This window comes from Triturus cristatus, chromosome 6 (genome assembly GCF_964204655.1).
Source record: "Triturus cristatus chromosome 6, aTriCri1.1, whole genome shotgun sequence".
Classification (NCBI taxonomy): Eukaryota; Metazoa; Chordata; class Amphibia; order Caudata; family Salamandridae; genus Triturus; species Triturus cristatus.
The window spans coordinates 1668124841-1668140497 of record NC_140589.1 but is presented as its reverse complement, the minus strand read 5'-3'; the positions used below and the strand labels follow the sequence as shown (position 1 = coordinate 1668140497).

Sequence of the window (15657 nt, the reverse complement as noted above, 5' to 3'; positions counted from 1 at the left end):
TGCATGATGAACCAGCCAATTCACTACACGTTTCCTGTCTTTGGTAAACATATCGATTTGACGTGTTCTCCCTTTCAGATTGGATCTCGGAGATCTAACAATGAAGTATTACTTGTACTAGATAGAAGTCGTCATTCTAAGGGAAATATATCCTTCTTTAATTCTAGAAAAGTTCCGAAAGAAAGTGATCTATGTTTATGTCTATGGTATAACAGGAGCGGTTCAGTCTTTTACAGTAGGAATAGGTCTAGCACACTCGCTGCTGCACCAGCCCTAACACCGGAAGAGTTTGTTCAAAGGTCCGGAAGCAGATCCACGGTTGGCAGCAGCGCGGCGTAAAAAATGTTTGCTGCGGTGGGCAGTGTATTGCTTCGGGGACTCCTATCGCGGCAGCAGGTGAGAGTGCAGTACTTGCTCCTTTCATAAGTTTCAAGTAAAAAATATTGAAATGCTCCTCCAGTTCAGCGTCATGAAAGCAGAACATGGACCAGCAGCCCTAGCTCGCATGGGTATGTCCTCGGTAAAAATGAGCGTTTGGCGGCCATCTTGGAATGGGAAGAATACCGTTGAACCTAACTACGACTGTCAGCAGTTGTCCTTAGGAGAATAGTGTCCTTCAACGAAATTAATGTTGTTGGCGAATATAATACTAATCAGCATGATAAAAGTAAATCATTTTATATGTTAAAACATTGGTTCTGGGTTTTACGAACGTTACGTTAATGTTGCCATTTATGTAAAGATAGGAGCCAGCTTTATGCAGTAGCCCTTGTGTCAGTCTGCCCGAATTCTTTTCGGGTAAGCAGGAACTTGGATGTATTACTTATTTTTGCAGTTTTATTCAGTGAGAAACTGGCGCTTTACAGAGAACCGTTTTCTAGGCACGAGGAGGTTAAGAGATTTGCCCAGTTTTTCAGCCGAGTCGGGATTAGAATCTTGTTTCTGTGTACTGTAGTGTTGCGCTCTAGTCTTCACGCGCTACGTGGTGACGCGTGAAGACGAGCAAATGTGCGAAGCTGAATTAGAACTGCGAGGTCGCGTCTTTCCCGGCGCTCTCCTGCCGATGTGAAATAAACTTATTTCATGCTAATTACTTACTCCTGGTGTTGTTTGATAGACAGCAGAACAAGCAACTTTACAGTGGCGACGAGGTTGGGATCCTAGAGGAGTAATAAGGAAAAAAAAGGGGGGAACTTAGTCACCCCACCAAGGAGTGCTGGCTGGCTGGAAGGCACCAGAGAGGACCACAGGAGGGGAACCACCCTCAAGGAGCACTATACGGCGGGAGAGCGTGGCAGAGGCAGCAATAAGGGACAGAAGACAACCACAGGGGGAAGTACCAGGGAAAATAAATAAATAAAACGACGAAGACCATCTTCAATCAAAAGAGACCCTGGCGGAAGCAGCAGCACGCAGAGACAGGGGAGCGGGAGAACCCCGACAAGATCAAGCACAAGGTGAGAGCGCGGACGCGCCAGGCAGTCCGAGAGGCCCAGGGGCGGTGCCAGAAGGACGCGCCACGATGAGCACGCAAGCATCTTCACTGACGACGCCAATCCCGTTCCTGCCGAGACCAGGAGAACCTCAAATGAAATGGGAGGATTGGAGAGAGTTTTTCAAGAACTATATTGCAGCTCTGGAAGATGAAAATGGGGAGGCCTTCCCCAGTGCGAGGAAGAAAAGGATCCTACTGCACAATTTAGGCCCGGAAGGGATAAGAGTCTTTCAGAACCTGGTACCCACAACCAGGCCGGACACGGATGATGACGTATTCAGACACGCAATAGAAGACCTCGACACCCACTACTGCCCTGTGGTGTGCGTCTCCATTGGCAGGTATAATTTCCAGCAAAGGAAACAAGAACCCGGCGAGTCCATAGATGATTATGTGGCAGCGTTGAGGAAGTTGGCGGTAACGTGCAGGTACGGAGTTCTGAATGACGAGTTTATAAAAGATCAGATAGTTATGCACACCACCAACAAAACAGTGCAAGACAAGTTGTGGACAAACAGTGAAGCATCACTGAAGGAAGTAATAGCCATGGTGAAAAAGGCGTAAATGTCGAAAAGGTGTGCCGACCCAGCAAAAAGGGAGACCATCCAGAAGACCATGGTGAACAAGGTGGATGATGCTAAACCACAGGGAAGGAGCAAAACCATGCCGCCCGAAGGGAAAGGACAAAATAAATGGAAAGGGAAACCGGGATAAATATGGAAGCCGAATAGAGACAACAGTACGACGTGCTACAGGTGTGGTAGTCCAGCGCATGCTGCCCAGGACAAACGTTGCCCAGCGTTCCGAGCAAAATGTATGTTCTGCGGCATAATGGGGCACTACGAAAAAGTGTGTCGCTGGAAAACGAAAAGACCAATGGTGAAGTACGTGATGCAAGACCAACAGGAGGAAGAAGAAGAACAAGATGAGGAAGACAGTGTATTATGCGTGGACGAGCAAGTGCTAGTGTAGGAAGGTGGATATCTGACTATGGGTACCCCCAACTTTTTGCCTGGTGTCTAGCTGGTTTTTCGACTTAGTTGGCCTGAGATCCTGCCATTCAGGGTCTCAGGCTGTCTGCTCTCTCTTTAAAATGGACTCCATGTACCCTAGGTACATAACCAATTGGTAAGGATCACCTTATTGGACCCTGTACAGTGTACCCTAGGTACCCAGGGCATAGGTGTACCCTAGGCCTCCCAGGGGCTGCAGCATGTATTATGCCACCCCTGGTCTGGCCTCCCAATCAGACACAACTGGCTGATCACTCAGCTGGGGCAAGGTCGTGTAATCACCCCTTGCTTAGATATAGTATGCCTATATCTACCCTTATATATAGACACATGTGTACCTATCAGTCACTCCTATGGCAGGCCTTAACAATCCTGGAGGCAGAGTGCTTGGTAACATGTGAGATGGTGCTCTAGCATGAGCTGAGCCTGTCTGCAGCTTTCGGAACCAAGTCCTTATAGCTGTTCTATGATATAGCCTACCATATACTCTTAAAGTGCCTTATAATCTTAGACGGTTATGGTAACTATGGTTTGGCTTTATCAAAACATGTCGTGTAAGGTGTCTAACACTTTGGAATAATACCCCCATACCATTTCTGGTGATGAGGATATTATTCCTCCCTTCTAGAGGGAGAGACATGTTAAAATCCTACTTTGCTGTTTAACTCTAACCAAAGCCTCAGCATCACAAAATGGATGCTGCTGCCACAGACACAAGTCTGACCTCCTGCTGCTGGGAGTGATCCCAGCCAGGGAGGCCTGGACAATAGGTGTCCTGCTTGGGGAGGTGCTAGCACCTCCCCAGACAGCCTTTAGTGTATTGGGGCAGGGTGGGCTGAAAGGAATGAGACATGCCTGGGGCACACAAGGTGTTCCTTGCATAGTCCAGTTCAAACCGGCGCTGGGGCACTCCAGCCCCAGCTCTGGCGCGAAACTGGACAAAGGGAAGTGGGTGTAACCACCCCCTCCCAGGTCCCACCCCTAAGGCGTGACCTAGCAGGTATCCCAGCCCCCCAGATTAGTATAAGAGTGGGAGTTGGGCCTCAAGACTTTAGATTATCCTGAACCTGCAAAACTGAACAAACTCTGGACCTTCGACATTCGACGAAAGAAGAAGACTGAAGAATCTCCCTTGTAGCCAAGGAGTGGCTACCCTGTGCAAACAGGCACCATCAAGAGACTACCCTTTGCTTTGCGACCGTTCTACGAGGAACCGACTGCAGAGCCCGACCAGAGCCTTGACTTCCAGACTTCTCCGACCCTCATCCACATCTGCAGCAGAGCTGAGATCCGTGGAGGCGACGAGCGACGTGGGACCGGCTACCTGGAAAAAGTGGCTAGTAACTTACAGCGCAGCTTCTGAGGTACCCTCGAAGTTGTGCACCGGGGATTGAGAAGCCCCAACCCCAAGCACCATCTGCACCGAAGATCCGCCCCCCACACTCCACGAGTCCTGCGTGGGGCCCTTCAGCATTTTCCTGCTTGCCGCGTCTGTCCGGTTGCTTGCCCGCTGGCTAGTGGCCTCTGTGACGACGCACCCTGAAATCTTCTGCGCTGGTTTGGCTCCTCCAGACTGGCTCCCGCTTCTCTGCAAAGAAGAAGCACCCCAGACCTTCCTGGTCTGCACCAGAAGCAAGTCCTTCGTGGGTTTCGCTTGCCAAGGCTTGGTGAGTCCTAGTCCAACTTCGACGCCGCCGACAGCAAGAGCCTTCGTGGGACAGCTCGCCTCCTGGTCCTGGTCGTCCTCGACGCTTCCTGGTCCTCCTGGCTGCAGCGACAAGCTTCACCTTCACCTGCAAATCTTCACGACATCGCCTGGTTCCTTCCTGGTTCCACGTGGTCACTGGCTAGTGACCTTGACTCTGTCCCTTCTGCTTGCAGGTTTCCTTTCTTCTTGATCCCAGCCTTGGGATCCACCGGACACTCTTCACTGACTGCCTGTCAGCATCTTTCTTCAGGCATCCATAGGAGTCGACGACGAAAACGACGCATCTTCACCCCTATGCACCCGCAGCCTGTGGGCTAGGTAACTTGGGTACTCCGGTGCTCATCAGGATAGTGACTATCCTAGTGTCTAGTTTTCAAGTCTCAACTTCCTAGCTACTCCGGAAGTGTCCTAAATCTACCGTTTTCTAAACTGTACTATTGCTATTGACTTTTACGCATTACGCGTGAGTGTTTCCACTCTGCACACGAATCCCGTGGGCCTCCCACTTCCTATCTAACGCTAGTGTAGTGTAGCCCCAGCGATTCCCTAGGCCTAGGCCTATTCTATTTCCGTGACAGTGGTTCTTATACCACTTACTTAGTATATGGTTTGCATGGCCCCTAGGGCCTAACTGTATTACTTACCTGTGTGACTTAATGTATGCTTAAATAAGACTGTGTTGTACTTACCTCTAATCTCATAAAGAGTGCTGAGGGTTTGCTTAGAATAAATACACTTTATTTTATATATATATCTGTTGTGGTGTCCTTTCATTTGGTATTCAAGGGATTATATATGGTATCACAGCTGGCTTCACATGCCATTCAGAGTTTAGCCTAAGACTGCTCTTGTCCATGCTACCACTAGGATAGCTGGTCTATAAGGTTGACTTTACAACCAATCACCATAAGGGTATTTGGACTGATATAAGGTGTACACTATAACTAGTGACATCATACATCAGGCCAACTTCTCACAGCTAGGCATCGAGGGCAAGCGCTCCCGCAAACCACAATGCAACATGGTAATAGGAGGTGTGAAAATCAAGATTGTAGCAGACTCGGGATCTCCATACACCATAGTCCAAAGAGCAGTGTGGAGGGAAGAATTTGAGCCCAGCTTGGGGTCATGGCTAGAACCACCGGACATACGACCAGTGTCGTACACAGGCGAACCCATTCCCATGGTGGGATACAGGAAGTTGACCTTCGAATTTAAGGGAAAAAGTGCGGAGTGCAAATTATATGTAGCAGAAAAAAGCCCATCCGTCCTAGGATGGATGGACCAAGGGGACCTAGGGATCAAGTTAGACCCAGGAGGGGACATGCAAGTGCTACTGACAGCGCCAGGGAGCTGGCCGGAGCTAGAAGAAATGAAAAGCAAATTCCCGAAGGTATTTGGTGGAAAAGTGGGCAAATTGGAGAAATTCACACACAAGATCGTACTCAAGGAAAACTCAAGACCGGTATCACACAAAGTCCGCAACGTGCCCTTAGCCATAAAAGAAGCTGTACAGAGGGAACTACGTGGACTAGAAGAAAATGAAATAATAAAGCCCATAGACAGCTCAGAATGGCTGGCCCCCTTGGTAGTAGCCATGAAACCCAATGGGAAAGTTCGTCTGTGTGTGGACCTTCGAGAACTGAACAAGTGCCTAATAGTGGAAAAGTTCCCATTGCCGCGCATTGAAGAAATGATGTCCAAAACTAAGGGGATAAAGTGGTTTTCCGCTATCGACCTCCCCCTCCGCCTATCACCAGATTGATCTACATCCAACAAGCTGGAAACTGACATCCTTTATAACGCCTTTTTGATGCTATCAATTCCGCAGGATACCGTTTGGTCTCGCTTCTGCAGTGGCGGTGTTCCAGAAATTAATGCATCGCCTCTTCAAGGACATCGAGGGCATCCAATATTTCCAGGATGACATACTGGTGATGGGGTCAGACAGGAAGGACCATGACAAGAAGTTAGATAAGGTACTTCGTGTGTTGGAAACCAACGGCCTGACCGCAGAATGGGAAAAGTGCCGACTAGGAATGACGTCTGTCACATATTTGGGACATGAAATAGGAGGACAAGGCATCACGCCAAAACGCGCAAATGTGAATGCGATCTGCAATGCTATGGCTCTATCCAACAAGGAAGAAGTGAGATCCTTTCTAGGGATGGCAGAATATTATAGCAAATTCGTGCAACACTTTGCCACCAAGACGCACCACCTGAGACATTTGATAAGGGACAAAACAGCGTTCAAGTGGCCAGAAGAAACACAAAAAGAATTTGAAGCGTTGAAGTGCGACATCAGCCAAGCCGTACCACTGCAGGGATACGACCCGCTGGGACAATGAATATTGACGACGGATGCCAGTGAGAAGGGATTGGGGGCAGCCCTCATGTAGGAGAGGAGAGAAGGGACGACGGAGACCCACTGTTTCGCATCCAGATCATTATCGCCAACAGAACAGAAATATAGTGTAATTGAGAAGGAGATGCTAGCGGTGGTGTGGGCCATGGGAAGGTTCCGTCAATTCCTATGGGGCACGAGGTTTAAACTCAAAACTGATCACAAGCCACTAGTCAAAGTACTCACCTCAAGTGGACATGCCAGCGCCACGCCGCACATCGCCAAGATGACACCAAAGTTACTAGAATACAGGTATGATGTGGAGTACATACCAGGGACACGAAACAAAGTCGCGGATTACCTCAGTAGAGCGGCAGCGATGGAAGAAGCCCCCTACCCAGCAGCAGAAGAGGAAAAGTTGGTAGCGGTGATGGAAGACCCCGAAAGGGTGATAGGTAATCAAGAGTGGACCCAAGCGTACGAAGACGACAGTGAGATTAGGGAGGTCAAAGAACACATAATACATGGATGGCCCAAGAAAAGACTGTTGCGAGAGGCGCTCAGGAAGTTCTATGAAGTCAGAGTGAAGCTGTCAGTGGGAGACAAAGGGATTTTCCTGTACAGATGTGATAAAGTTGTTCCCCCGGCAGCGTTAGTACCTCGCCTGGTCGTGCTGTTGCACGAAGGACACCTAGGAATAGTGAAAACCAAGATGAGAGCGAAGCATATGTACTGGTGGCCCGGAATGGATGTCCAGGTGGAAAGACATGTAAGAGAATGCGACCAATGCCAAAGAGCAGACAAGACACTGAATCCTTTAAGGCCGGCATTGGGAAAATTCGCTCTACCGAAAGATCCGTGGGAAGAAGTGGCAGTGGACATTCTAGGACCAGTGCTGGACAACCAAGGGACGCCCAAATATCTGTGCGTTCTGGTAGACAAATACTCTAAATGGCCGGAGATACATATTCAAGAAGCGATGGATACGGAAACAGTGATTAAGTTCTTGACTTCAGTTTTCCTCAGGGAAGGAATCCCGAGAACCATCCTGAGCGACAATGGGCCGCAATTCACCTCAGAAAAGTGGTACAAGTATGCAGAAAGGAATAGAATCAAAGTAAAACACACTTCCGTGTATCATCCGTCGAGTAATGGACAGGTGGAACGTTTCAATAGTCATTATGGGATCCATCCAAGCAGCCATCATGATGGGCAAAGACTGGGAGAAGGAGATACAGAACATGATATGGGCATACCGTATCACCCCCACAGGCACGGGGTATAGCCCTTTTCAAATCCTGAGAGGAAGGCATCCATTCACCAAGGAAAATGTAACATGGAGAGAAAAGACGATAACCAGTTAGTGGTCTCCGGCAGTAGTACAGCACAACCTTGAGAAGGCCCAAAGGATATATACTGAATACTACAATCAAAGGAAAAAGGTGAAGGCCTCAACCCTGGAGAGAGGGGAATGGGTGAGAGTCAGATTAGCCATAAGGAAAAAGAAGGGAGACAGCAAATACAGCCTACCTCTACAAGTGAAAGAAGTGTACGATAGGGCAGCATTGCTCAGTGATGGGAATGTGTGGTCCCAAGACCGTATGTCCAAATGTAACAAGATCCTACGATGGCCCCCGGAGGAGAGTGAAAGGACACTACAAGACTTGAGCCCAAGAGAAAATGAAGGAAGTAACGCAACTGTAGAGAAAGACAGGAGAGTAGAAGAAAGCAGCGAGGAGCATGGGGAGCAAGTAACACCGGAGATTGGGGAACAGAGTGGAGAGGAGAGTAGAACCCAGAAGATAGAGGAACTGGACACACCGAGAGGCCAAGCGGGAAGCCCCGATGAGGAAGGTACCCAAGAAGATTCCTCCACTCCGGTAAGGCGCACTAGAGCGGGCAGAGTGGTAGTAAGACCCAGCCACTTCCGAGACTTTGAACTAGAGGGTAGCTAAGCGGCCCGAGGGACTATATGGACCACTAAATCTTTGTGTAAATAAAAGAAGGGAGATATGAAGTGTTGCGCTCTAGTCCTCACGCGCTATGTGGTGACGAGCAAATGCGCATGTGCGAAGCTGAATTAGCACCGCGAGGTCGCGTCTTTCCCGGCGCTCTCCCGCCGATGTGAAATAAACGTATGTCATGCTAATTACTTACTCCTGGTGTTGTTTGATAGACAGCAGAACGAGCAACTTTACATGTACCAAGGTCGGCAGCTCTAAGTCATTAAGCATCCTCTTTGCACTGCATTTCTATTAAAGTCTTTGGTGTTCTTCCTTACTCTTTATTTGTACAGTACTTAGTAACAATGTTTATAGCATTGACGTTTATGTATGTGAAGTATTTTGGAGCTATGAATCTAATTCATAGTCCCGAAAGATATCTAATTGGCAATTTGTAGGGATGTCATAAAATGTGCACAGGTTCCTTTTCAAGTGTGTAGTAATGCGGAAACAGTAGTTGTCTTGAGTAGATTTGTTGTTGGTTACATGGAAGGAAAGGTATGTCCAGCTTCAACTGTCTCCAACTCAAGAATGACCCATGTACATTCTAACGTAACTAAGCAGCACTAGAAAGTCCTTAAAGAAACACTAACCAAAGAGTAATGCAGGATACTACAAAGTGTTCTTGTGTTAGAATTCTAGTAATATCAGTTGAGGAGTACTTGAAGAAGATGTATGCTGCTCTGTGGTGTAGATGTCACTTATAATAAACTACAACCAAAAGAAACCTTAGAAGGCTCCTATTTTCAAGGCGACGATTTTCCTGTGCAGGGAGCAGGTACCGACATCTTCATCCCTGGAATATTATGATTGAAGATTTTTTCCTCATCTACTTTCCTGTGAGTAACCTCCTTTCTTCTATCTGGACATTTATTGACTTTAGCAAAGAGGGAAGAAAGAATTCCCATTGTTTGGGGACCAGCACTGCTTGATTTTTGGTGTAATTTATTGGTTTTTTAAAAAAAAATCAAATAACGCTGTCTGGCATAGTGCGTTAAACTCTGCTTGCGCTGTATACATTAACTGTATTGCTGACGAACTTGAAGAAACCCTATCGTTTGGGGGCCAGCGCTGCTTGATTTTTGGTGTAATTTATTGTTTTTACGAAATAACGCTGTCTGACATAGCGCGTTAAATTCTGCTCGCGCTGTATACATTCAAATGTTTACCAAAGAACCTGCCTTCTCGAGATCCTGCACACGTTTACTTTGTTGCTAGGACACGTCTTCCTCGAGCTTGTGCATGCTATAGATTCGAGATACTGCACGCGTTTATTGTGTTGCTAGGAGACTTTTTTTTTTTCTCGAGTCTGTGCTCACGATCGTCTCTAGAGTGTGTTACAATGAATGATGGTGCGCAGACAAGTCTTGTACATAACGATTGATGATTTATTATTCAGATCCAAATCACATGTTACAGGAAGATGTTCTGGTCCTTATTTATACCCCACCAGGAGCAGCGTCCTCACTGCTCAGCCCCTTCTCACCAACTGATTCACCCTTCAATCCAAACCACCCTCAACATTCTATCTGACCTCATCATAGGCTGAGCAGGCAGGCAGAGAACCAGTGTAGGGAGAGTGCATTGAGAGTAAGCACATTACAACACATCTCCCCCCTTATAATGATTGAAAACAATCAAAATATGTTATGGTGAAAAAAAACACACAACTCAGCACAGGAGGATGCATTAATAGCAAACTAATTAAACATCACCCCCCCTGCCATAATGATCATATACATTCAAATGCATGGAAATAATTAACACACATTTGGTAGAAAAGAAAGATGCATAACCAAAACATTAAACACCATCCTTCCCCCTGATAATGATCATAAACAAATTGCAAGGCTAGCATGAAAACTCATACTACAACTATGGGTACAAAACACAACACCCCACAACGTACCCACTGTGCCTCATACCAAGGCACAAGACTGCGGCAGAACAGGGATCTACAACCCTAAACTGCACAAACTATGGCAAGACAGATCTACCCCTAAGACTGATCTAAGACTGAAACAGAACAGGGATCTACAACCCTAAACTGCACAAACTATGGCAAGACAAATCTACCCCTAAGACTGATCTAAGACTGAAACTAAGCAAGTCCAGGGCATTTTTAACCCCAACATTCACGCAACACACTACGGGTAATCATAACCCAAGACAAAAATGCAAGGCAATCTAAACTTCAAGACGCTCTCGCACAAACTATGGGTATTCCATAACCCAAAACCATTTAGGGTATCCTTTAACCCTATCCAAAAACAGGGAAACCTTAAACCCAAGACACACCCAAAAACACTCACGTGGGTGACTCTAGACCATTTATGGTATCCTTTAACCCTATGCAAACACAGGGTAACCTTAAACCCAAGACACACCCAAAAACACTCACGTGGGTGACACTAAAACAATCCCAAAATTCAGCAAGCTTCCGGCACCAATGCACACAGTCACAGACAAGTGAAGCAATACGAGTAACAAACCCCCCAAAAAAACAGTAGCCATGACCAACCCACACAACCCACAATGTGGACATCCCACTGACTTGACAGAAAGACATCACCCCACAATATATTGGAACTTCAAAGAACTGTAACACCCCCTTGAAAATGGCGCAACACAAATTTAAATAACAGTATGTGTAAAAATGTCATAAAACAAATGAAAACCCTCGTTTCAGTAACGATTTCTCACCCAAACCCAAATGCTACATAAGCATGAAGACAACGAAAATCCTTAAATAAGGCAATAGGCATTAAACAAAAACAATAAAGATGTCACACACGCAACGATTGGGAAAACAGTCAAAAATAACCGGTGATAAACTTCTTAATGCGAGGCTCACCAGTCCTTTCTATGACACGGAAAAGAAAAGAAAATCTTCCAAGTGTCTCTGTTCCCTGGTAATGTAGATAATTACCACAACTCCAAAAGGCTCTGACAGTTCCTCCGATATCAGCATTGCTGAAAAATGCCATTGATTATTTCCGAACACAACTCCAACACAACGTAATGCACGTAGCAGGAAAGTCAACCAAACTCACCCTCCAATCTTAAAACGGCAATACGTAGGCAACGACGCATCGGGTGGCTCACGGCACGTCGCTGCATGCAGCTTACGGAAAAGGAAACCAGCGCACCCAGTCCAGAATGTTGGAGAGGATCCATGGCAACATCACAGCTCGCAGTGAAGAAGGTAAGACTGCGCGCGCTTGGCACCAACACGCGCTTCATTTTAAAACTCCCACACACGGTTAAACTGTCACTTAAAATAAAACCCACTTGAAATTGAGATCAAAATACAATTTCACTCCATTTTGTCCCAGAGTGTATATTCCACCAAAACACTCTTCGGTTCAGGCGCTGTTAAACATCTTTACTTGGCACGCTGTTGGATAACTAACCAATAGCTGGCAGTTGATCTTCTCTTTAGACTCTGACAGAGAGTCATACACCGGGACTCGATTTGTGCCAAAACAATAACGATGCCCCACAGTTCTTCGAATCTAACGGTGAAATCCAATTGATAAGGGTCATCTAGTGAAACTGAAATTGTGCCCAAGATCAACCAGCTCAAAAGTAAAATCTCGTGCGCCGCCAATGTAAAATCATGCCAGCTTCATTACAGGGCAAACTCCACATACCCCAGAACAGGAGCAGGCTTCACGGAAAAAAAAAAAAAAAAACTGCAGGCCCAGGCTAGAGCTGACCGTTCCAGATGGTCAAAAATGTCCTTTGGGGAAACACTCAACCAAGTCCATCATCTGGCACATCCACGATAGGGCTGACCGGTCTTTTGGTCACTGGTGGGGCTTGTGGAGTGCAAGATTACTTCTTCTTTTTTTTTTTTTATGCGCTTCTTCAGTTCCAAGTCCATCCAAGGTTGGCTCTTAAATTTCACAAGTCCAAAATACACGCAGGTTCTTTAAATCGTCGCCAGTGTTACAATGAATGATGGTGCGCAGACAAGTCTTGTACATAACGATTGATGATTTATTATTCAGATCCAAATCACATGTTACAGGTTACAGGAAGATGTTCTGGTCCTTATTTATACCCCACCAGGAGCAGCGTCCTCACTGCTCAGCCCCTTCTCACCAACTGATTCACCCTTCAATCCAAACCACCCTCAACATTCTATCTGACCTCATCATAGGCTGAGCAGGCAGGCAGAGAACCAGTGTAGGGAGAGTGCATTGAGAGTAAGCACATTACAACAGAGTGTGACTCTATTGCCTACATTGTCACGTCATCGAGCCTTTCAATTGCGCTGTGGCCCAACAATCTGGTGTTTCCGCTCATTAACTATTTCTATCGGCCGTCTTCAACTAAATTTCGTCATTCCTTTGACAATCAGATTGGAAGATTGGAGTCTGCTGCCACCTCGTGGATTTTTATTGAACTTCATCAAAATTCATCTACTGAACTGCTATTTCCATCACAAGGAATACTAGAGGAAGAATCACATAAGAAATATATAACAATACTTAAAGAATATAATAGAAGAATATAAAGGAATATGTGAGGAAAGATTACACAAGGAGCACAAAAGAAGAAAGAATATAGAGAATATAAGGAATATAAAGAAATACATGAGGAAGAATTACACAAGGAGTACAAAAGAAGACACAAAGGATTTGTTTTTATTTTAGATTGTTATTTTAGATTATTATTTTGTGTATTCTTTTGCAGGTATTATGTCTGATCAAGGTATGTCCTCTCCTCCTCCCTTTTTGGTGACACCAGGTGACCCGCCGATTCCATGTAAACAGTGGAAAAAAATATTTATACCATATTTATTGGCAACGGGTGGGGACAAATATGGACCTGTGAGACGACAAGCAATACTTCTTCATCACCTAGGTGTTGAGGAAAGAAGGGTATATGAAGAGTTACCAGAATCTCTTTAGGAATGGGGGATGTAGAGCCTAACAATATATATGATATCAGTCAAGATGCTAGAAATGCATTTTACTCCAAAGACCAATGTTGTATTAGAACGTCACAATTTTTTTTGCAGAAGCCAAAGAACAGATGAAGACATTTCTTCATACATATCTTTTTTACGAGGTTTAGCATTAACGTGCAATTTTAAACAATTGAATGATTCCTTAATAAGAGACCAGATAGTTAGATGCACTAGTAACAAAAAGATAAAGGAAAAATTGTTAATGAAAGAATATAGTTTAGACAAGGCTGTTCGAATAGCTAAAGGAATGGAACACACTGTGTTATGGATTAAAGAAATGGATAATTTCACTGTTACGAAAACTGAGAAGGTAGAAGTTGTTGGAAAAAAAAAATTGAGAATGAAAAAATAGATGTTAGATCAGGAAGTGATTCAAAGGGATCACAAATGGAAAGAAAAAACTTTTCAGCTAGAGATATCAAATGTTTCCGTTGTGGGTCCCCGGGACATATTGCATCGAGTTCAAGGTGTATGGCTAGAAGTACACTATGCAGGAATTGTGGAAAAAGAGGGCATTTTGCAAAGCTATGTCATACCAAAATGCCAGAAAAAAATAAAATACAAGAAGTTGATGATACTTGTGAAAATGTGTCAACAATTGATGATGCCATTGAATGTAGTAATAATACTGTAGAAATGATCAAATTTAATTCTGTAGTGAAAATGTAGAGTCAAGATAAGTTAGAGAAACCTCACTGCAAAATCTCTTTTGAAGGAAAGGAGATAAGTATTAGCAGATTCCGGGAGTTTATACACTCTTATTTCCAATGCATCTTATGTTCAAAATTGGCCAAAAGGAGACTGTCCACCTCTGTGTAATTCAGATATTCGAGCTGTAGGTTATGCTGGTAAAAGGATTGAGATCAGAGGGATGTGTTGGATGATTATGAAGTTCAAGGGAGAAGCTGTCAAAGGGAGAGTTTATATTACTAATTTTGGTTCTGACCTTTTAGGTTGGCGACATCAGAAAGATCTAAATATCATAATAGATCCTAATGCTAAAGAACCTGTAATGGTATTGGAAGGAGTAGATGTGAAAGAAGTGAAAGACCATGTTGAGTTAATGAATAAATATCGTAAGGTTTTAACTCAAATCTAGGATTGTTAAAAGGATATTCACATAAAATAATTTTAAAGGAAAATGCAAAGGCAGTGGTGCACAAGACAAGAAATGTTCCGAATTTGATGATTAAACCTTTGCGCCAAGAAACTGACAATTTGCTGAAACAAGATATTATTGAGCCTATTGATGCATCGGAATGGTTGGCTCCCATTGTAATTGCTCCAAAGGATGGTGGGAAAATTCGTCTTTGCATTGACTTGCGTGACTTAAATAAGAACATTTGGGTGGACAGACAACCACTTCCCAATATATCTGAAATGTTATCCACTATGGGAGGTGGGAGTGTGTTTAGTGTCCTCGAGATATCTGCTGCATATCATCAAATTAATTTGCATGAATAATCAAGACATTTAACATCATTTACTACTCCTTTAGGTGCATTCAGATATAATAGGATGCCTTTTGGATGCCTTTTGGATTGGCATCTGCTGTATTTCAAAAAGTGATGGAAAAGATTTTTGGAGATTTGAAAAAAGTGAAATGTTTTCAAGATGACATTTTAATTGTGGGAAATGATATTTGTGACCATGATAAAATGTTTGAAGAGGTGATGAATAGGTTAGAAAAGCATAAGTTGACGATAAAAATAGAAAAGTGTCAAGTAAGGAAAGAACGGGTGGACTATTTAGGTCATGAAGTTACTGTTAATGGTATAAGGCCCCAAAAAATATTATAAAAGCAGTGACCATGGCTTCTGAACCATCGGATAAAGACAAGCTGAGGTCATTCTTAGGATTAGCTGAATATTGTGCTAAGTACATTGAAAACTTCACTGAGCTTGTGGAACCCATGAGAGTAATAATGAAAAATAATGTGGCATTTGAGTGGAATGATGATTGCAAGAAAGCTTTTGAATCTGCTAAAGAAGCAATATCCAGTGCACTGTTTTTGGGGTGTTTAGATATTAGAGGAAAAACGTATTTAACTACTGATGCTAGTGAAGTAGAAATTGGAGCGATGTCATAATTTGTGAATGGTGAGGAGCGCATC

At 44.6% G+C, this 15657-nt stretch overlaps 1 protein-coding gene across 1 annotated transcript in view; it reads left to right on the top strand.

Moving 5' to 3' along the window:
* The first annotated feature begins 70 nt into the window (after window positions 1-70).
* Window positions 71-15657, top strand: part of MRPS10 (mitochondrial ribosomal protein S10) — an 82231-nt gene continuing 66644 nt past the window's right edge. The window contains exon 1 of the mRNA XM_085612836.1: window positions 71-396. Within this exon, the coding sequence (XP_085468962.1) occupies window positions 343-396 (54 nt within the window). The 5' untranslated portion in view covers window positions 71-342. The remainder of the gene's footprint in view (window positions 397-15657) is intronic.